Consider the following 23,311-nt stretch of genomic DNA (forward strand, 5'->3'; position numbering starts at 1 on the left):
TTGTCAGATTAGCTTTAGCCTCTGCTCATTTCTTTGTGTGTTTAGCATTAGCTCCTGCTATTTTTTCATCAGTTTAGCAGTTTTGTGTTAGCGTCCACTCATTTTTTATTAGCTTAGCATTAGCTTCTGCTAATTTTTTGTGTGTTTAGAATGACTGCCGTCCAGTTGCTTATGTCTGTATTGGTTTAGCGTTATCTGAGCGAAGATTATCTGAGCTCACAAATTAGTGGTTTGAGAGCTTAGCGTTTTGGTTAGCTCTGCCCACCACTGCCAATAACTTCTGCTGATGTTACATATTACAAGCATGGTGGCCATTTTGAAAAATATCCACCAGAAAAAGTTAAGACAACATCAATTTGATTTGATTAGATTCACAATATGTAGGTTATGATTTGACACCAAACATTTGTCCAATTGGCGATTTTAGTGAATTTTTTAAAAATAAATTGTCCTGAATTTCTCAGTGGCTAACGTTTTGTGTTTTGCTTTTCCTTGCATCTGCATCAGATGTTGCTGAAATACCCCGTTATCTGCTGCTGCTTGCCTAAGTGTTGCAGAAAGTGTGTGACATGCAAAGCCTCCTGATGGGGCTCATATGATTGCTCATCACTATCTCACCTCTACACCTCCTTCCTCTCTTGGTGTTGCACTTGTATTTGCTGCTCACCCCTCCCCCTCGCACAAACACACACACTTTTACACACAAACAGAAACTGCAGTAAGTTCCCCTATCTGCCAGAGCCAGTTCCTCCATCTAAGATGCTGACTTGTTTATGTTGAAGGGGGATAAGTGCTTGAAACCTGCCAGCTCTTGCACTTGCACCCAAAAAGCTCGCTTCAGGCGCCTTCTCTAAACTTTAATTTGTTGCAGGAAGCGGCAACATGAGCAGGACTGCTCTGCTGCTGATTTGCGGTCGATAGGCAGCAGCGAGAGACGGAGCGACGGGCCGGTTTCCTCGGGCGTGGATGACTTCTCTGCGTGAGGCGGCCCTCATCTCGCCCGCCTGTAAACACACACAACAGGAGGAGGAAAAGGAGGAGGAGGCGGGAGCGTAGGGGTCAACCATGGAGCTGTAGCTCAGATGCCCGAGCGGATCGCCACCGGAGGAGGAGAGCGCTGCAATGAACAAGACCAAGAGGTAAAGAACAGACAGCGGGCTGAGCTGTGAACTCTGAGGTTAAATGTGAGATGCAGTGTTGGTGTGGTTTTTGTGCAAAAGGTTCAAAGAAACAAAAGCCTGTTGGTTTTTACTTCTCGCTTCGAGAGCCTTTTTCTTTTCTCATGTTTATTTTATTGCAAAAAGAAGAATAAGTGTGTGTGTGACCTGCTCACCTGTCAGACAGGAGAAGTTATCTCTGTGTGTGTACACTGCACACAGCCCAGCCCTGACAGTCAGGCTGTGTAACCGCTCAGCCTTTCTGTGGAAAACGTCTTCTGCTTTTTTAAATTTTCCTTCTCTGTCCAACTGAACCGTTTTCAGTTTTTATCCACAACACCTCAGTTTGCATTTGCTGCAGAAGACTGCGTCCCGTTTTGGTGTTTTCTCTGGTACGTTTTCCATTTCCCACTGCTGGAGTTGTGACCGCAGGCGTTATCAGATTGACTGGATTGAACGTGTGGGTTCTGGGCCGGCTTCGTTTAAAGACGACCCGAACCAGCCGCCACGCAACCGTGGTTCCCCTCCCTCTGGGGAAAACACTGAATTAACAGGAGCACAGAAACCAACAACACGTCTGCTAGGACAGGACGGTTTCTCACAGTAGCTGGAAACTAATTTTTAACCGCCGCCTTTCCCAAGAATTGATTTCATTTGGGCCCAAACAGGGAGAAGATGGGCTGAAAACTGGGCCCCATAAGGGCCATTGTTTGTGGGTTACATAATTGTCCCTATGCTAATTTAGAAACATGTTGTGACGTAACACGAGCAAGTTCCTGCACCCATCCCCCTTCTGGAGGGCAAAAACTGCTAGCCAACATGACTAGCATTGGAGCTAGCTGTCAAGTTGTTAACATAACGAATGTACATCTGATCTATAAAAGAAAAAGGGATTTGCTAAACTACGACAACTAGAAAAGGTCAGGAAAAAGTTTTAATTAAGAAAAAAATAGGACAGTCATAATCAAGTTATGCTAGCTTGACTATGACAATCTTAACATGTAGATGTGCTGCAGGATTCTGTGCATTTCAGTTCAGTTACAGAATAATAAAAAAAGAAAGGCGACCTAAACAACTGACAGATAAACAGAGCAGGTGTTTAAATTAGCAAACGAATCACCGCAATGTTAGCTTAGCTAATAGCAGCTGTAGCTAATCTCCCACAGAGATCAACTAATAATGAAAGATAAATAAACATCAGACCTAACAACATAAAGCTGTTCTGTTCTTTGTGTGGGAAACGTTTGTGTGTGTTTTGATGTTGAATCCTGATACATTAGCGGCGTTGTTGTCAGTCAGTTGCTACGGCAACGGGTTTGTGTTTGTAGCGTAGCCGACACAGAGAGCAAGAAAAAAGTGGTTTTGAGTTTTTCTTTAATAGTTTTTACATTTGAAAATTGTCATAAGTAAAATAAGCTCCTATATCTTTGCTAAAAAGTTACATGTAAGTCAGTTTTGTATTATTTCAAGTGTGCCAAGATGTTTAGAAACTAGACCAAAAACATTTGGTAACGTTTTGTGGTTTTGCAGTGCAGAGTCAATCCTTCCTGAATCCCCATATTTTATAAATCTTCAAACTCTCCAATGAGCTTGAAGGGTAGAAGCATTCATTCTTCTGGCTTCTATCAAATGTTTTCCTTCCACTCAATTTTCTGTTAACATGCCTCGACAGGAGTCTGTAAACGTCCAGCATCTTTAAGAAGCTCATCCGGGTTGTGGTGTCAGTGACGGTCAAACTGCCGAGTCGGCAGGTTTTCCAACAGCTGCCGTCAGATTGCGTCAAAAATGCTGTTTTCTGATTGGTGCTCTGCAATATTTGAATTTTCAGACTGAATTTGGGTTTTTATTAGCTGTGAGTAATAATCATTGGAATTACTCAGCATAAATGAATTAAATATACCCAACCTTGCATAATACACTGAAAAAACACAAAATCTTACCAACTATTTTTGGTCTAGTTTTTATTGCAAATGTCTTAGTTCACTAAACTAACTTAGTAACTTAGATATAGGAGCTTGTTTTAAATGAATAATTCCTTAATGTTGATGAAAAAAATATGAGTTATAAGTATAAACTTTTAAAGTATAATGTCTTGATTCACTGGCAGATTATTTAATTTATAACTAGAACTTTTAAAATCAATATTAAGGATTTATTTACTTAAAACGCGCTCCTATATCTTTCTTAAAAGTAACTTTTAAGTCTTATTTAAGTGTACTAAGATATTTGCACTAAATTAAACCAAAATAGTTGGTAAGATTTTTTAATTTTTGCTATATATTTCACATTGTAAAAACACAAAATGTAAAATATTTTTGTCTAGATTCTAGTGCAAATATCTCAGCACATTTGAAATAAGACAAACTAACAAATAACTAAAGAAAAATATAGGAGCGCGTTTTAAGTAAATAAGTATAAGTAGTTATAGTTAAAATAATCTTAAAAGTAAAGTGGACATTTTTTCCCCTATTAAAAGTTAAAATCTATTGTTCCATTTGCAGATTATTTTACTTATAAAAGGGAAAAATATGTCGTTATAAGTTAAATAATCTGCAAATGGTGCTTTTCTTTCATGAGTATCAAGGAATTACTGAGTGAAAACCAGCTTCTATTTCCTGCTGAAAAGTTCCTAATAAGTTAGTTTTGTCTTATTTCAAATGCACTATTTTCACTATACTGGACCAAAAATACTTGGTAGGACGTTGTGTTTTTGCAGTGCAGTGTTAGATGAATGGCCCTTCATGCAGAGGGAACAAGAGCCCAGGTTGTGAGAAGCGAAGCGCAGGGAGTCGCACAATCCAGGCCTTCAAAGGGCCCGGGCATCAATTAATCAATTAAGAAAAGAAAGCCAGGAATTTGCATTTCCCCTGCCAGAGTGAGGCGCCCGGGATTGGGGCAGGGAGCGCAAACCCAGACGCTGATTTCTGGGTCAGATTCCCCCCAAAGCAGGGGGGTTCAACATGTGGCGCGAGGGCCGTTTGTGGTCCTTGGAGTAATTCTGTGTGGCCGATAAGGCAAAGTGTAAATGTTCTTACACTGAACAAGGTGAAGTAAAACAAACATTTTGCTCTACTTGTTGCGTTTGTTTCTTTTTACTCAAACACGTTTGACAAAACAAAGTGAAAATTTTAGAAGAAAAATATTTTTGTTGCTAGAAGTGAAAAAATATTTAATTATAAACCAACAAAATGGAGAATAATTTCCTCCAAAAGAGAAATAACTAAACCACAGGTGGGCAGAGTACCCAAAGATAATACTCAAGATAAAGTAAGAAGCACCGAGTAACTGATCAAATTATCAATCATTTAATATTTAAAAATGACATCATCAGAAGGAGCAAAATATAAAGTTAAGTGGACATTTTGGTATTTTAAGGACGAAAATGACAACAATTCATACAAGTATCAAAAAATAAAATAAAATGTTTCCAAATCAGTTTCTTTCAATAAAAAACTGATGAAACTTTAACAGAAACTGCAGGTGTGTTTCTGGTGGGTTTCTGGTTAAAACGTGTTTGATTTTCATTCATTTGGTAGAAAATCCAGAAATTTTATAAGAGCAGAAATACTTCAGAATAAAATTACTCAAAGTACAGCGTAGTAAAATACTCCTAAAAGTATTTTTTTTCCAAAGAACGTTACTCAAATACATGTAATGGAGTAAATGTAACTAGCTACTACCCAGATCTACTGTAAAAATTAAGCCAAACCTCACATTAGTGTCTTATTAAATGTATTATTATGCAAGTAAAGTTACTTTTTCATATTAATTAGGGAGAAAAAAAGGATTTTCAACTCAAAACTCGTTTGAACTGAACCAACATTCCACCTAAAGGAAGGCAGAGCGGATAAATTCAGCAGAAAGTCCAGTTTCCCTGGAAGCGCCGTTAAATTTAGAATCACAGAATCTGCAGGACTCGGAGGAAAGAGCCGGATGCAAATGAACGGACGCAGACAGAGTCCGCTTGTGTTCAGATTTGCATGTTTACCAACAGCGCCGTCTCTGTTCTGGTTGTTCGGTGAAAAACAGAGAAACTGCGGCGTGTCGCACCTGAGACGCAAAGCCGAGGGGAAATTCCCTGCCGAACGTCATGACGTCAACAATGTTTCCCCGTCAGCGTTCTCAGGCTCTCCGCGCGCGCGCGCGTGTGTGTATGTGTGTGTGCGCGCGCGGCTGGGTCGACAGCAGGTGGATTCAACCTGAGCCAAAGGGCGAACAGATGAAAGAGAAACCACCGACTCACTCAGGACTGTGATTAATTTAACTTTTAATTTATTTTAAGTTTTTGGGGTAAAAATAACTCCTTGCGGTTTTATTTTAGAAGGTTTAATAAAAGGAATAAAAAGGGGAAACGGCTTGATTTAGCATCTTTTCTTCTGCTTCTTCCTTATAAATACACTGCAAAAACACAATATTGTTACTTAAAGGTTACTTTTGTCTTATTTATTACAAGTATTAAGATAAATGCACTATAAATTAGACAAACTGTACTTTTTGTGTTTCACACTGAAATATTTTGTCTTGCTTCTAGTGCAGATATGTTAGTACACTTGAAATAAGACAAAACCAACTTAAAAGTAACTTTCAGCATGTTTTAAGTCAGTAATACCTTAATATTGATGAAAAAGTATTTCACATGATATAAGTAAAATAATCTACCAGTCACACTGGTATTTTTAAATCAATATTAAGGACGTTCTGACTTAAAACAAGCTAATATATCTTGTTATAAATTTATTTGTAAATTCATTTAGTTTTATTTCAAATAATAAGATGTTTGCGCTCAAAACTAGACAATAAATTTTGGGTAAATTGTGTAACTTCTCACCAAGATACAGGAGACACTGGATTATTTCACTTATGAAATAATCTGCCAGTGGAACCAGTTACTTTTTAATGAGTATTAATGAATTATTGCTTAATAAAAGCTCATATGTTGCTAAAACATTACTTGTAAGTTAGTTTTGTCCTATTTCAAGATATTTTCACTAAACTAGACATAAATACTTGAAAATATTTTTGGAAATGCATTATCATTAACAAAAGTACAAAATCTTAAGTATTTTTTGTCTAGATTCCAGTGCAACTTGAAATAAACTAACTTATAAGCAACATTTCAGCAAGATATCAGAGCTTGTTTTAAGCAAATAACTTGAATATTTATAAAAACTAAAGCAGATTATTTCACTTGTAACATTTTCCCAGGTTATAACTGGAATAATCTGCCAGGAACTTTTCAGATCAATATTGACCTAAACAAGCTCCTGTTTCTTGCTGAAGTTTTAGCTGTAAGTTAGTTTTGTTTTATTTAAGGTGCACTAAGATGTTTGAACTAGAAACAAAGCCAAAAATACTTGGTAAGATTTTGTGTTTTTGCAGTGCAGTGTGAGCTGAACCACAGTGGTACACGCTGTACTGGGGAGTGTTTTGAATATAGTAGGCAGTGTGTGTGTGTGTGTGTGTGTGTGTTTGTGGGGGGGGAGGTGAGTTTCGCCGCCCTGCAGGTTTTAACATGAACCACCTGCAGAGCTGCAGTGAGGATGCCGCAGGTCAGGGGTCACCACTGAGGGGTGTGTGGCGTTCTACCTGGGTGCAGCTGCGCATAGGGGCGTCTGTTGGTATAAATAGACAGGTTAATGTCACCCTGTGTGTTGTGCACAAACTGAAGCTCCTGTTTTCTGTTTGTGTGTGTGTGTGTGTGTGTGTGTGTGTGCATGTGGCGAGCGCCAGCAGGCCGGGGGAAATGAGCCGCACACACAGAAGTGAAGAGAAGGGGATGTAAGTCTGGCCGTTCAGGGAACTTCTCTGTGAGTTCTCCGAAGCGGCTGCGTTTCCTGGTACAGCCGTCAGCGGAGAGGCTGACACGGTTTCATGCAGATCGCTCTCCCGTCAGACGGACACGAACGGCAGCAGCCGAGAGCAAAACGACAAGCTTTACTTCAGGGTGAACCCGACGTGCCCAGAATGAGTGCTGCACTGCAAAAACACAAAGTCTCACCAAGCACTTTTGGTCTAGTTTTTACACAAATATCTTATTTAACTTGAAATAAGACAAAACTAAGCAACAAGCAACTTTTCAGCAAGATGTAGCAGCTAAAAGCTTTGATTATGAACCACGAGTTCAGCAATTTTACCACCAAACAGTTAGCATCTCCGTTTTCTTTGGAGAAACGTGAACTAAAGACAACACTGTCTTTAGTTCATAAGAGACTCATAATGAAAGTGTAAAACAAACAAGAATTAGGATTGTTTCACAGTCTTTTGACACCATACACTGAAAAACCACAAAATCTTACCAAGTATTTTGGTCTAGTTTCTAGAGCTAATATGTTTCTACACTTAAAATAAGACAAAGCTAACTTATAAGTAGCTTTTCAACAAGAAATAAGAGCTTGTTTTAAGTCAGTTATTCTTCATTATTTACATTAAGTACTGGCAGATTATTCCATTTATAACATAGGAAAAATAATTAGCCAGTTGAACTTTTTCCATCAATGTTAAGGAATAAGGAATAAGGAATTTAAGATAATAATCTTAAAATAAGCTCAAATTTTTCGATGAAAAGTTACTTTTCATTTAGTTTTGTGTAATAAGATATTTACACTTGAAACTAGATGAAACTACTTGGTAAAATTGTGTTTTTTCAGTTGCACTTTAAAAAAGGGAGCAAAGAGAATCAGAGAGTTGTTATTGTGAAATAAAGTCGAACGTTGCTCAACGTGGATTTTGAAGAGGAAGCACAAATCTGATCACGACACGCAGAAAAAGTGGGCATTCGTGAAGGAGACCTTGAAACGTCACAGCTCTCACCCTGTGTGACTCGGCAGAGCTGAGCCAATAACTTCAAACGGGACCGTATTTCCAGTATTTCACAAGAACAATTGCACTAGCGAGGTTTCCATGTGTGTGTATGTGTGCGACGTGTTGCCACGGTGACGGCATCCAGAAATGGCGTAACTTGGACTTTTTTGGGCTCCCCCGGATTGCAACGTAGCTTAACAGATTCGTTTAAAACTCAATGAGCTCAACGGGGTTTTTATGAACCATGTGTTTAAAATAACATGCTTCAATCTCATTTAGATTTCCTCAGTGGTCCCAAAACATTTCAATAATCTTAGCATAGAAACTGCAAAAACACAAAATATTACCAAGTATCTTAGTCTAGTTTCTGATGCAAATACCTTCACACACTTGGAGTAAGAGAAAATTTAGAATTTATGACTTACAAGTAGGAACTCGGTTGCTAGGTTACGGGCTGGCTTGGCTGGGGTTGCTAGGTAACATAAAAAGTTTAAAAAGTGTTAGTTTTCCCTAATTTCAGATATTTGCACTAGAAACCAGACCACATTGTAAAAACACAAAATCATACCAACTATATTTGTCTAGTTTCTTGTGCAAATATCTTAGTCCTCTTGAAATAAGACAAAATTAGCTTAAAAGTAACTTTTTGACGATATAATTTGACGACATAAGAGATTGTTTGAGTTCTAGCAAATTATCTTACTTATGAGAAGACATTTTTCCCATGTTGTAAGTGAAATAATCTGCTGGGGAATCTACTTAAAACACGCCCCAATAACTTCCTGGAAAGTTATTTGTAAGTTTATTTTGTTTACTTCGAGTGTACTAAGAAATTTCGAGATAGAGATACTTTGTTTTACGTTTCTGCAGAGCATTCAAATGTGTAAATAAACCTAAAAACCTCTAAAAGCTGCAGCTCTCTTTCATTTGGCTTTTCTGTGTGACTTAGAATAATGAAACCAAACCAGTGTCTCTGTGCAGAGTCTGAAGCTGAGCTGCTTTCTGTGCGTGACACCTCACAGAGCTGCAGCGATGCAGCTCAGTTTATCTGATGTGGGGCGCTGCGCCTCCGCACATGCTGACCCGCGCCGAGCTCGCCACAAGTTGCTCTACTTATTTCTAGACAACTGATGTTCTAAATCTGTCTGCTGCTCTCTATTCCCCCCCAAACTCCTCTGTCTCGCTCTAAGGAAACCCAATGCTGAGACTCCCGGCGGGCTGAAGAGCAAGAAGCTGGTCCAGCGCCGGAGGAACACATGCCCCAGTCCGCAGGACATCAGCAAGGCCCTGCAGAGCCCCAGCTCTGCGCCCAGCGCCAGCGCCGCCAGCCTGGACGAGCTCATCCAGCGCTGCCTCAACTGTTTCGGTTCGTCTCCTGCTTTTTGTTGCAAACACACACATGTGCCTACAGAGTCTGTCATGTGCCTTTAGTCGCCATCAAAACAAGGTTACATAATGGAGAGAAAGCATAAGACAGACAAAAACGGGGAGGAAAGGGTTTTCATACAGTGAAGCTCTGTTTAGATGGGATGCAGAAACTCTTCCTGCTTTTTGTTTTAAATCAATCAGCTCAACTAAAACACAAATACCTGGAGATCTGCTGAGAAATATGTCACTTGCACTGCAGAAACACAGACTCTATTCAGACTAACTAGTTTTGGCCCAGTTACTAGTGCAGATATCTTACCACACTTGTAATAAGATAAAATGAACGTTCAAGTAGCTTTTCAGCAGGATATGGGAGCTTTATTTCAGTCAATAATTCCTCAATACTGATGAAAAAGTTCTAGTAAAACTGGGGCCATTATTCAGTTATATTAAGACAGTTTCCCCATGTTAGTGAAATAATCAGCCAGTGGAACTAGAACTGGTTGCTAGGTAACGGATGGGCTTAGCTGGGGTTGCTAGGTAACGGGGCAGTGGAACATTCTACCAGTGGAACTTTTTACTTTTTCATTAATATTAAGAAATTATTGACTTAAAATAAGCTTCTATATATTGCTGAAAAGTTATTTTTGTTTTATTTCATGTGTAATAAGATATTTACACCAAAAATACTTTGGAACATTTTGTGTTTTTTTCAGGGTTTTGTTCTTCTGATGGTTTTTGTTGTGATTATTTTAATTTCTCTTTGTGTTGAATTTTAATATTTCATGTTTTTGATGGAGAACAGGTGGAAATTAGCATGTTTAGCTAGCTGGTGCAGCACATCTCTGTGCTCTTCTTTGTCCCATTTTGAATAAATTCATCCCAGCAAACGCATCACTGTGTTTTTTCTCCCAGATTCGGAGGGGAAGATGCCCAGCTCCCGCGGTTCGCAGCTGGTCCACATGACCCTGATGATGCACAGCTGGGTGGTTCCGTCTCAGATGTTCGTCCAGAAACTCCTCACCTTATATCCTTTGAGCCACTGCTGCTGGACCGACTGGAGCTCCGCTCCAAAATCACATGTTTAGAAAGTTATAATCAGATCAGCAAACAGCCAAAGCTTTGTTTGGACTCCTGCAGAGCAGCTGGGAGTTCACATTCATATCCTTCATTCAGGTTTGAATCTTTGACTCCATTTCCTGTCACTTATAAGGATTGTCCCGTAGACAAACGGGGACTGAGGCGGGCGCAGATCTGCCACCTGGTCAGGTGAGTAAGGGCAGCGGGCAGCGGCAGAAACGGTCCTCCGGCTCGGTTTGCAAGTCGTAAACATGTTTTGTGTTGGGCTCCGGGGGTAAGGCAGTGGATCAGCCAGTTCCCGGCCGTTTTTGAGAAGGACCCCCTCCTGGAGCAGACCATGGGGGATCTATGGGAGCTGGTCCGGCTGGACGGAGAGAAGACGCACTCGCAGCTCATCGACACCTCCTGCATGTGAGTCATGTTGTCGTTAGAGACACACTGCAAAAACACAAAGTAGTTTTACTCCAGCAGTTTCTAGTAAAACATCTCAGGACACTTGAACTGAGACAAAACTAACTTAGAAGTAGCTTTTGGGAAGATCTATAAGCTTCTTTTAAGTCAACAATCTTGAATATTGATGAAAAAGTTCTAGTTTTACTGTCAGATTACTTCACTTATAAGACAGGAAAGATGTCTTGTTATAAATTAAATAATCTGCCAGTGGAACAATAAAATAATTTTCAAAAATTATTGGCTTAAAACTCCCATATCCTACTGAAAAGACACTTGTGAGTTAGTTTTGTTTTATTTAAAGTGTACTAAAATATTTGTGCTAGAAACCAAACCAAAAATACTTGGTAATGTTTTGTGTTTTTTGCAGTGTGGAACACTGTTTAGTTTCTAGTGCAAATATTTCAGTAAACTTGAAATAAAACAAAATTAACTCACAAGTAACTTTTCAGTAAGATATGGGAGTTTATTTTAAGCCAATAATTTCTTAATATTGATTAACTTCCACTGCCAGATTATTTCACTTTTAAAATTTAGAAATGTCTTCTTATAACCTTGTAAAGCTTATAGATAAGAAGGAATTATTGATTTAAAGGAAGCTCCTATGTCTGTCTAAAAAGCTGCCTGTAAACACTTGAAATAATCAAAACAGAGATTTACACTAGAAACTAGACAGAAATACTCGGTAGGACTTTGTGTTTTTGCATTGCACCACCATGTACTGCAGGAGTTGTCGTTTGCTCAGTTGGGCATGTCTGAAAACTCTCTATAAATAAAACGTCTGTCTATCTCTGTCCTGATTCTGTTCTTTTATTTGGTTTTTTTTTCCCAGAAACCCTCATCTGAACGCATCGCAGGCGCCTTCGCCCTCGGTGAAGAAGAGGAAGGTGTCGTTAATATTCGACCACATGGAGCCGGATGAGATGGCCGAGCATCTGAGCTACCTGGAGTTCAAAAACTTCTGCAACGTCTCGGTACGTTTGCAGCTCAGTGACGGTGGAAACGGATGACTGCTGTGGCTGGGCAACAAATCAATAACAATATGTGCCTGGATAAATACATGATCAATATCAATAGATAATATATCTGATGGAATACTCAATATTCACTGAGCTCTGATCCATAACCACTAAGAGAAGTTGGTGGAATCAACTAACCTGCTCGCTCGGTTGCCTAGCAACAACCTTCTGGGAAAGAAGCTGTTTCAGGTTTCCCCCCAACTTCGTTGCCTAGCAACGACCTTCTGAGTAACTTGTGTAGCAGTTTCAAGTTTCCCCACTGCGCCTCGTAACTGATTAAAAATAAAAATCAACGGTGTGGAGAGAAAACTGAAGGTCAGGTGACTAGTTTGACAGTTTGGCAGATATTTAAAACAAAAAAAACTATGTAATAATTATCGATTTTGACCCATATGAAACCCTTATGTGAGGAATGTCCAAAATTTTATCACGTGGTCCAAAATCACTCAGTCAAAATTACTCACTGGCAAAAAAAAAAAAAAAAACAACTAAAAAATAAAATAAAGCAATTTCTATTATAAGAAAATGATGCCAATAATAAATGCACGCAGATTAGAAATAAAACGTTTGATAAACAAATTGATTTCTTTCTTCAACTGAAGTTTGGGGCCACAAAAAGTTAGTCCAAATCAATGACCACCGGGCCGCACTGTAAACTATACATTGACTTTTTGTTTTGTTTTCTCTCATGCAAAATGACATCAGTTTCAGTGCCACCTGACAGAAAGTGCAGCACAAAGTTTGATTTCAACATCTGCTCAACCGCAAAGCCTTGAATGACCTGAATGCCATAATCTGTGCCACTTCTCTGGGGACAAACTGCACACAGCTTAGAAAATGGCCGACCAGAGGCTCCTATGGAGGCTGCAAAAGTGACTAGAAATATAACCAAGACAGAGCTGCAACTTTAAATAATCAATTACACTATCAATTAATCGACTGTTCTATCAATTAATCGATTATTCTATTGATTAATCAGATTAAAAATGGCACATTCTGCAGGTTTCTCATTTAATTACTTCTGCATTTTTATACAATATTACAAATACATTAAAAATGTAAAACAAATACGCCAATTGCTATTTCAAATAAGAAATAAATGTTTTATTACCTAAAACGCAACAACAGCATTTTTTAGTGAACGCTTGATCATTTGTTGCTAAGGTAAATACGTTTAACATCAACATGCTAGAAGCTCTTTCTGCTCAACATCAGAACAGCATAGGGCGGATCTGTTTATTTTTAATAACTGGATCACAAAAGGTGTTTAACAGGACATATTTTCACAGATTTGAATCAGGTGAAGCTGCTTGAGGAGCTCTGGGTGAAACATATTTACAGACAAAAGGTTTTTATCTTAAATATTTGCATTTTTGTAAAGTTTTGTTTTAATTACTGCTCTGATTATATTGGGTTTTTTTTCATAAAATTGTCTTTTTTTAGAGTCTGTATACTCCAGTTAATGATTAATTGATAGCTAAATTAGTTCACAATTATTTCAATAATTGATTAATCACAATTAATCCGATTAATCGTTTCAGCAGAATCACTCCTTTAGTTAGAAACATCAAGCTAAAATACTCAATAACATTAACATGCTCTCATGTCTTTCCCAAATTGAACAGTGAGGAGGAGAAATTGACCTCTGCTTCAGGTCACTTTAAGAAGTTACTGATTATTACTAATCAAAGGGTTTTAGAGACTGATTAATTTATTATTTAAATTAATTTTATATGAATCTTTATGAGTGGCTTTGGGGATTTTGCTGCAGATTATTTCTAAAGATGTGATTTTTCCTTTTTGAGCGAATGTGCTCAGATTAAAGGGTGTGTGTTCGCACGTTTTCAGTGTGAGATTTTCCTGCAGCAGCAGCTTAAAGTGACTCTGTTTCTCTTTTAGTCACAGATCAGAGGATAGAAACTGAAAAGTCATCTGTAAAATCTGTGGAGAGTTTCAGAAGCTGGTTTGTCTTTTAATGCGATGCGTTTTTTCTGGTCAGTTCCTGGACTACCGCAGCTACGTGGTGCGAGGTTCTGTGAGGGACAACCCGGCGCTGGAGCGGTCCGTCATGATGTGCAACGGCGTCTCGCAGTGGGTCCAGCTGATGATCCTCAGCAGACACACCCCCCAGCAGAGAGCCCAGGTCTTCACCAAGTACATCCATGTGGCTCAGGTACGACTTTAACTCTTAAACGCACTGCAAATATTTTTGGTCTGGCTTCTGGTGCAAACATCAGCAGCCGTTCAGGAAGACATAGGAGCTCGTTTTAATTCAATAATTCATTAGCATTGATGAAAAATGGCAGGTTATTCCATTTATAACACAGGAAAATTTGTTGTTATAAGTGAAATAATCTGCCAATGAAAATAGTACTTTCTCAACTATATTAAGGAATTAATTGGTTTAAATTTTAAAGATCTTGATTTAAAGTAAGATCCTATCTTGCTGATAGTTTACTTCCAACTCAGTTTTGTCCTCTTTCAAGTGAACTAACACATTTACACAAGAAACTAGACAAAAAAGTACTTAAGATTTTGTGTTTTTGCAGTGCAAAATGTGTTTGATGTTGCCCTTGTGGCTCCCAGTCTCCAGAAATATACTTCTGTAACTTCTACACTGCAAAAACACAAAATTTGACCAAACATTTTGGTCAAGTTTCTGGTGCAAACATCTTAATGCAGTTGAAATAAGATAAAACTGATTTAGACGTAACTTTTCAGGATAGGAGCTTGTTTCAAGTAAATAATTTCTTAATATTGATGAAAAATAGCAAGAAACAAAATAACTGGATCCACTTGTAGATTTCACTCATAAAATGGGAATTGATATAAGTGGAATAATTGTGAGTGGAGCTAGTCATTTTTCATCAGTATTAAGGAATTACTGATTTAACCAAGCATCTGTTTAAAAAAAAAGTTACTTATAAATCAGTTGTGTCTAACTGTACTAAGGAATTTGCACTAGAAACCAAACCAAAAATACTTGGTAAGGTTTTGTGTTTTTGCAGTGTAGGGAGTCATTTTCAAATTGTTTAATATGCTTTTTTCTTCCCCCCTGTAGAAACTGAGAGCCTTGCAAAACTTTAACACTCTAATGGCGGTGACCGGAGGCCTCTGTCACAGTTCGATCTCTCGCCTCAAAGACACGTCCAACCTGCTGCCCCCTGACATCACCAAGGTATTTCAGTACCAAGCGAACCTCAGAGTCAGGGCTGGTGGCTGGTTACCTCCCAGCTTCAGTGGTTCCAGATGTGACCTTATAGGGCTGAAACGATTAATTGTGATTAATCAGTTATTTATATAAATAATTTGGTAATCAATTAATTGTTAAGAGTATACAGACTAAAAAAAGACCATTTGATGAAAGAATAACACAGTCAGAGCAGTAATTAAGCCAAAGCTGTAAAACAATAAATAAAATTTGCATTTAAAATAAAATAAAATAAATCTTATTTATCTGAAAATATGTTCAACCCAGAACTCCTTTAGGGACCATTTTTGCTTCACTTGGTTAAAAATTTTGGTTAAATAAATATATAAATGATAAAATAAGCACTTTTTCTATCCAATTGTTAATTGGTTAATACATAAAAGTCAACAACTTATCCTCACAGTGCATTGATGCAAACTATTTAGCTTGTAGCTATTTAGCAAGCTAGTTCAACTTACTAAATAGTTAGCTCAAAGTTATTTAGCCTGCTAGCTTAACTTGCTAAATAGCTAGCTACAAGCAAAATAGTTAATTTAGTTAGCTACAAGCTATTTAGTTAGTAATCTAAATAAGCTAATTACTTTACAATGTACATATTTAATTTCAAGACAGCAAACTAAATGCTTAGTTTGTTAATTAAGATATAGTTAGCTTCAAAGTATCTAGTTTGAAGGTAAATACTTGGCCTCTAGCTAGATATTTCGCTTGTGGATCAGAGCTAATTATTTAGCTTAAGGCTAAATATTTAGCTTATGAACTAAGACTTTGCCTCTGAAGCTGCAGTTCTTCTTAATAGAGTAAATTAATGAAATATTCTCTACACTGTGATGTAAAACGAACTTGAATAAGTTTTTAGTTAAAAATAAAAAACTGGATTCTGGGCACTGAAAGTAAGACTCTTGCAAAAACACAAACCAGCTTTCAGTAGATTAGCAGATATGATCTCCTGTGATGTTTTAAAGCATTTTGTCAGAGAAAAAAGTCTGTTTACAACTTCCTGTTTGCTGTCCAGGCTTTTCTTTTGTAACGTATTGATGCTGGTCTGTGGTGGATTTGCTTAATATTTCCATATCAGCAGCCAAGACAAATGCAAAATGGACTATCCTATTTTTGATCAACAAAACCAGACTACGCCTTTAGGTGAGGTGGATTTGTCAAACGGTTTATTTGACTTTGACTAGGCACTTTTCACTGCAACACCTGATGGTTTCACTCTTTTAATGTTTATTAAACCCCTTTTCTCTGATCATTAAGCCATCAAAAATACTCTTATGGAAGAGATTTGTACCATCTTGAGACATTCAAATGTCTTTTTTTCAAGAGAACAAATAAAAACATTTATAAAACATCTATAATCTAAACGAGAAGAACTAAGTAGGTTTGATCATTTTAGTGATTCAGAGTTTTAAAATGAGCAGTAAAGTGGAAATAATCTGCTTAGAGTGAGTTAAACAGATTCTAATCTAACCAAGGAGTATTTCCAAAAAAGGGGCCTAAAACGAAGCCCTGAGGGACGCCATATAACAACCTGTATAAGTTTGATAAAAAGATCTGTTAAATATGTTTCTAATCGAACCAAGAATAAGTGTGCGCCAAAAAGAGAAAAGGTCCTACAATGGAGCCACGGAAAATACAGATCAGATCTCATGTTTCAGCTGAAATGAACAGTAAAGTCTCTGTCTGAAAGGCAAAATGTAAATTATTTTAAGGAGAACCAGAATATTTAGCTTTTTATGAAGCAGCTTAAACAGCTAAAGTAAAAAAAAAAGTAATAAATAAAAGCTAAAAATAAATCTGTAAATGAGAAGGTGGCAGAACAAAGATAAGGTTCAGTTTCAATCAGGATGTCAACACACGCCGAACATGTTGTAAAGGTCAAATCTGCCAAAGGTCGTTCATAAACACAACCTGACATCTAAACTTAACATGTTGGAAATAATTTGGTCATGCAGACGTGACCTGGTAGGCAGATCTGTCAGTCAGGTGGACGAGGAAGATAGAAACTGGTGGAAAAGATCAGTTTGACATGGACATACTGGCCAACCGCCCATCTGAAATCTGAGCTGATTTATTGGTTTCATCAGGAATGATGCTATAAAAATACAGTTCAAAAGGTAGAGAAGTTATTTTTCCTACAAGTGAAATAATCTGCCAATGGAAATATAACTTTTCCATCATTATTGAGGAATTATTAATTTAAAACAAGCCTCTATATCTGACCAAAAGTTACTTGTAAATTAGTTTTGTCTTATTTCAAGTGTGATAAGAAATTTGCACTAGAAAGTAGACCAAAAAAATACTTGATAAGATTTTGTGTCTTTGCAGTGCAGTATCGCAGCAACTACATTTCCTGCTTTCTGCTGCAAAAAATGAAATAATGAAAAAGATAACTATTTGCTTTTTAACTACGTTCACATTTATATTTCAAGCTTACAAAGTTAAGCATAGCGATTAATCGTCATTAATCGTGATTAATCGTCATTAATCGTGATTAATCATGGACCTTTTGGGTAACAAAGACCAGTTAACTTTCAGATTGCTTTTAATTAATCACATTAATAACTAATCATGATAAATGTGATTAATGATGTTATGAATCATGATTAATAAGGTGACTAATCATGACTAATCATGTGATTAATAGTGATTAATCACATCATGATGAAAGACATTATGATTAATCATGATTCATCATGATGTGATTTATCGTGATCAATCATAATATCATTAATCACGATGTGATTAATCATGATTACATTTTTTAATCGATTGACAGTAATAGGTTGAAGCAACCTCAACTTTTCCCGCTCTTCATTGCCCAACAGGTCCTGAGTGAATTCACAGAACTCCTCTCTTCGCGGAGCAACTACAGCAACTACCGGCGGGTCTACAACGAGTGCAGGGGCTTCAAGGTGCCCATCCTGGGTGTCCACCTGAAGGACCTGATCTCGCTCAACGAGGCGCTGCCGGACTACATAGACGAGGAGAAGATCAACCTGAGCAAACTGCAGCACCTGTACAGCAACATCAACGACCTGCTGGCCATTCACAGCTGCAAGCCGCCGTTCGAGGCCAACAAAGACCTTCTGCATCTGCTCACGGTGGGGGGCAAGAAGAAAAACTAAAAAAAATGGCCACCAAGCAGTTCAAGAACATCTTAATTTATGTGTGTTTTAAATCTTTAGCTGTCTTTAGATTTGTACTACACAGAGGATGAGATATATGAGCTGTCATACAACAAGGAGCCCAAAAACCCTAAGATTCAGGTATGGATATCCAGAGTGAGCTTATGCAACCTGTTTGTCATGAAACAAAATGGACATCTTCTCGCTTTCTGTGGGTGTAACGTTTTGAAACCAAAAGCACAGGCTCTATGCAGAAATACTTCAAAGTGAGCCACATCAAAGAGTCGTACGTTAGGGAAGTGTATTATGTGGTGGGTGTGCTTTTTCTTCTTGTTTCTCACAGTCCTTGGTGTGTCGGTCCACAGCCTGTCGCTCCTGTTAAACCGCCAGTAGTGGCAGAATGGGGATCTGGGGTCACCCCCCGGCTCGACTCCGACACCATCTCAAAACACGTCAAACAGATGGTGGATGTGAGTACGACTCTCTTGCCTTTCACTTCCGCGCATTCAGACGCTCCTAAAGCAAAACTGACAGTTAGTAACTTCTGCTTCTCTGCTGCCCCCTGCAGTCCATCATGAAGAACTACGACCTGAACCAGGACGGCTACATTTCACTGGAGGACTTTGAGAAAATAGCAGCCAACTTTCCATTCACCTACTGTACTCAAGAAACTGACAGGTGGGGACGCTTAGCCAGACCCACACTGCAAAAACCACAAAATTTCACTAAGTCATTTCCTGTTTTCTGGTGCGAAATATCTTGAAATAAGACGAAACTTTTAAAGTTACTTCCTTAAAAGTAGCTTTTAAGGAAGAAATAAAAGCTGGCTTTAACTTTAAAGTCAATAATATTGGTGAAAATGGTTATTACTTTATTATATATATTTTTATTAGATGTCTTAATCTGGGACCCGAGTCCAAATTTTGTACCACAAACAAGGGAAGCTGGTATTACAATTTTAAAAAATCCTTGAAACCTTTAAAAAGTTCTAGTTCAACTGGTAGAATGTTCTACTGCACCGTTACCTAGCAACCCCAGCCAAGCCCAGCCCGTCGCCTAGCAACCCAGGTCTAGTTCCACTGGCAGATCATTTCACTTATGAGAAAAATGTCTTGTTTTTATCTATCCAATAAATAATAACGTAAAAACAATAATACATCTACTACATTTAAAAAACCCCTCATGATTTTAGATTTTAGGTCCTAATTTGATAAATTCTTCTTCCCAGGGAGGGGCAAATCAGCCGAGAAGAAATCACCTCTTACTTCATGAGAGGAATGTCCGTCTGCGCTAAGCTAGGCTACAACTTCAACGAAACGCATAACTTCCACGAGACGACGTACAAGCGGCCGACGTTCTGCGACACGTGTGGAGGCTTTGTGAGCATCAGCGGTTTGTTGTGTTTCTGGTTTGAACCAAATGTTGAGTTTAACCTGTCGTCTCTGCCCTGTTCAGCTGTGGGGCGTCATCAAACAGGGCTATCACTGCAAAGGTAAGACAAGGCCCATCATGCCCACAGATTAATCATTTTTACTGTTATTACAGGAGAAAAAGAACTTAAAGCCACACTGATTGTTGAAACATTTAGTTAGCTAATAAAATATTTAACTGATTATGCAGCTTGGTTCTAAATATTTAGTGTGTTGACATTAAATGTTCAATTAAACAAAAATATTTAGCTTTGTTCTAAATATTTAGCTCCAAGATAAATGTTTAACTTCAATCAGTTATTTAGTTTGGGATTGTGACATTTATAAATCAAAAGTGAATAACACTGTGAAAATATGAATGATAAATTTATTTTTTCTCTTGACAAGCTGAGCTACAGGACCCAAATTATTACCATCAATGTTTGACTATGTAACTTTACAAACAATCATCTTCACCTGTTAACTTTTTGATCTTTTTTTAAGGGAACCTTAAAAATGTTTTGTTAAGTTTTGTCCTTGTTGTGCGTCTTGCTCTTAGATTGTGGGATAAACTGTCACCGACACTGCAGGGATCTGGTGCGGACGGGTTGCCAGAAGAAACACAAAAACACAACCGGGTCATGTCCATGCACTCCTGGTCCTGACTCCAGAACCAAGGGCAACAGCTGGAGTACGTGCTTTATCCAAACAACACACACACACACACACACACACACACACACACACACACCCACACACACACACACCTCTGTGTAAATAACCTCGTGTGTGATTCTCTCCACCAGGTTCAGAGGAAGAGGCCTTCGTTTTCCCCCAAAGCAACGACACTGAACAGAACAGAGTAATGTCAGACTGGACACAGAACATGGGCGATTCCACGCTGTCGGACCGCTCCACTCAGACCGACCCCGGGGTTTGGACGCCTGAGAGGAAAGACCGGAGGGGAAACCACCTCAACTGTGTTGGACACGCGTCCCCTGACAGACGGGTGAGATGTAAACACACCTGACAGAAAGAGGGGATCTTTAGACCAACTTTACTTTGATTTTTACAAGAGCAGATTACGCTATAGGATACCATTTGGCATCAAATTTAAAGCTGCAGTATGCAAGATAGATTTATTTTAATTATTTGTACAGGAGCTTCTACTTTAAGTGAAAAACACTGTGTGCTAAAAATCTCCTGTAAATGTATGTTTTTTAAATAACTTACAGCTAAAGGAAACTGCACTCATAATTTTAAGGTGTTTTAACTTTAAAGAGTAATTGTTTTAAATTTTAATAAATGATGTTTTGTTGATTTTAATTCTTGATTAAACAATGTTTTTACGACACCATGGTAGATAGAAAAAAATGAGTACATTTTTGCCAAAAAAACCCTAAATTTTCTAGAAAAATAAGGACATTTCTGAGCTCCAAAAGTCTAAATTTTGCTAGAAAAAAAACTAGAAATCTTTTAATTAATCTAAAAAAATTTCTAGAAAAAAACATGAACATTTCCAAGTTTCAATAGTAAAAAATTTGTAAGCTTTTCAAACTCAGAAATATTATTATTTTTTAGAAAATTTCAGACAATCTCAACATTTCTGAGTTTTTTCTAGGAAATCTTTTGACTTTTCAAACTCAGAATTTCCCATGTTTTTATTAATAACAAAATATACTGGCAGAAATATACTCTTCCTTTTTTTCAGTCCTAATACGCCATCTTATTTTTTAAAAACATTTGTAGTAACCGTCAGTATGATGTGAGACAGACACGGAATGCTGTCCGTAGAAAGAAACCGCTCAGTCAGAAACAACCAATCACAGCAAGGGAGCGGCTCTTAGCTCTGCCAATCACTATCATGTACGAACTGATTACTCCCGCCCCGTTTCTCTCTGCTAGGCTAGTTAGCATGGGCGCTGTGGTTAAACAGTTTTCCCGTTTCACTCACCTTCCAGGCCAAGACGCTGCCACACCGAAGCAGAGGTTGCTCCATGCCGGTTTCCTTCCTCCAGGACAAGCTGGACGAGCTTCATCTGCACAAAGACAAAAGCCGAGAGCCGGACTGAACGCTCCTCTTCCTGCTCGGACAAAAAGCCAACCGGCGCCGCCGCCATATTTGTTCCGCCGCTGACGTCGAACTTATCAGACTCTTGGCTGTAAATGGACTTCATAGTTGTGACGTTCTTGTTAGTTTGACTCTGGAGTTTTCAAGCATTGTTTTGTTTTGTTTGTTTCCTGTGTAATTTATGAAAACCTTGTTTTATTTGAAGAACACGTGCCTTGCATTTCTGGTGCTAAGATGAATTTCTGCAAATCTACAGACATTTCTTGGGACACACAGCTTCCTGCACACAGGAGCAGGGTAGGAAATTAACACTAAGCAGCAAAAACAAATAGTTCAACTTCGGCAGCTATATGACGAATGATTAGTAAATTGGGTAAGTAAACACATGACTTTATTTGGGATTGGATTTGATGTCACTGAAACTGATGCTGCGTTCCAGCTTTACTAAGAGCTGGGAAATGCCGACTTCCTGTTTCAATATGGCCGCTCCTCACATCAATAGTAGCAAGATGTGTTGGAAACATGTTTATTTTTTCAAGATGTGCAAAAATGTGCCTCAAATCAACGTTACATGTAGCATCTGAAACTACATAACATGAAAAAATTAAAGGTGGAAACTGTCACTTGAAATGTATTGAAAACGATGTTTATGGGTATCGCCATGTTGTTACCTTGGGGAAAATCCAGCTTCAAGTTCCCACTTCCCAGGTATTAGGGCCACAATAAGAAAATAAATTAAAATTAAAGTAAAAAGAGAATAAAGTTGTAAGANAATGNAGTCAAAATAATACAATACTTATGACTTTTCAAATTTTGATTTTAATCTCGACAATTTTTTGCAATTGTATTTCCACTGGATTCGTTAATACTATTACGACTTGCATTTCTACTGCTTTCTCGTAAAACTGAATATTCTTGTAAAGTTGTCTTGTAAATTCTTGATATAACTTATTACAATTTGTATTTCAGCTTATTGGACAACTATGAGAATATAGCCAAAATAATACGATTAAGTCTTTGTATTATGAGAATAGACAGATTACCACTGAATGAGTTAGTTGAATATGAGAAAAGTCATGACAGTCGTTTACAACCTCTTGTATTATTTCAACTTTATTCTGGTAAAGCTGTAATACTGACTTTATTCTCATTTTATTTGTTTAGTGTGGCCCTAAAACTGTTTTGTACGAGGTAACTGGAATGCAGTGCGACATTGGGCTCTTTATGCACCCCTTCATAATGTTTTGAAGCAACATGCCAACAAAATGTTTATTTCCTGCCCTGAAAATAAAATTTCTTCATTTACGGTTCAGCAGGACTGCACTGGAACAACACACGGTCTAATTATTCTCATCTTCCTCCTTTTGTCCTTTGTTGATTTCAGTTTTATCAAACAAATAAAGAGAAATACAAATACAGTCATAAGTTAAGTGTTGTGTTTGACTTTCCTTTAAAAATTGGGAACCAAAAAGACATTTTCCACACATCTGTAGGTGTTTACAACTGTGTTTATTGTATAAAGACAAGACAGCTGGCGTAACTGGTCAAAAACTCTGATTCTGTTTTTTTTTTTTAAAGGTAGAAAAAAACTGGCTTGAACTACAGGACTCAAACAGCAAT

The 23,311-nt window shown here is 37.9% G+C and overlaps 1 protein-coding gene and 1 long non-coding RNA gene across 3 annotated transcripts; one reads left to right on the forward strand and one right to left on the reverse strand.

The window, feature by feature from the left end:
* Positions 1-840: 840 nt before the first annotated feature.
* On the reverse strand, positions 841-21,661 carry LOC106959323 (uncharacterized). Its single transcript, XR_001427321.1, has 3 exons — positions 21,575-21,661; positions 1,334-1,687; positions 841-1,117 (listed from the first exon to the last, which is right to left on the reverse strand). It is a non-coding gene; the product is annotated as an uncharacterized LOC106959323 (long non-coding RNA).
* Positions 1,054-23,311, forward strand: rasgrp4 (RAS guanyl releasing protein 4). 2 transcript variants are annotated; one of them, XM_015051829.1, is made up of 17 exons: positions 1,054-1,139; positions 9,149-9,324; positions 10,242-10,353; positions 10,533-10,595; positions 10,686-10,817; positions 11,689-11,830; positions 13,875-14,048; positions 14,937-15,053; positions 17,912-18,187; positions 18,272-18,352; positions 18,577-18,681; positions 18,780-18,889; positions 19,440-19,590; positions 19,667-19,703; positions 20,180-20,311; positions 20,427-20,629; positions 21,582-23,311. In XM_015051829.1, the coding sequence occupies exons 1-17, from the start codon at positions 1,123-1,125 to the stop codon at positions 21,690-21,692; spliced, it is 2,139 nt and encodes a 712-aa protein (XP_014907315.1). In that variant the 5' UTR covers positions 1,054-1,122; the 3' UTR covers positions 21,693-23,311. The 2 variants fall into 2 exon arrangements, with proteins under 2 accessions (XP_014907315.1, XP_014907314.1); XM_015051828.1 differs by having other exon boundaries at positions 10,242-10,595.

The sequence above is a fragment of the Poecilia latipinna genome, unplaced genomic scaffold (genome assembly GCF_001443285.1).
Source record: "Poecilia latipinna isolate Pla-1442-1.1 unplaced genomic scaffold, P_latipinna-1.0 Scaffold1067, whole genome shotgun sequence".
Taxonomy (NCBI): domain Eukaryota; kingdom Metazoa; phylum Chordata; class Actinopteri; order Cyprinodontiformes; family Poeciliidae; genus Poecilia; species Poecilia latipinna.

Excerpts from the sequence above, each read along its gene's own strand:
- rasgrp4 (XM_015051828.1), top strand. The coding sequence starts at position 9,215 with ATGCCCCAGTCCGCAGGACATCAGCAAGGCCCTGCAGAGCCCCAGCTC. Across the intron at positions 10,596-10,685 it reads CAGATCTGCCACCTGGTCAG|GCAGTGGATCAGCCAGTTCC; the intron begins GTGAGTAAGGGC and ends TCCGGGGGTAAG. Across the intron at positions 19,591-19,666 it reads GCGACACGTGTGGAGGCTTT|CTGTGGGGCGTCATCAAACA; the intron begins GTGAGCATCAGC and ends TGCCCTGTTCAG.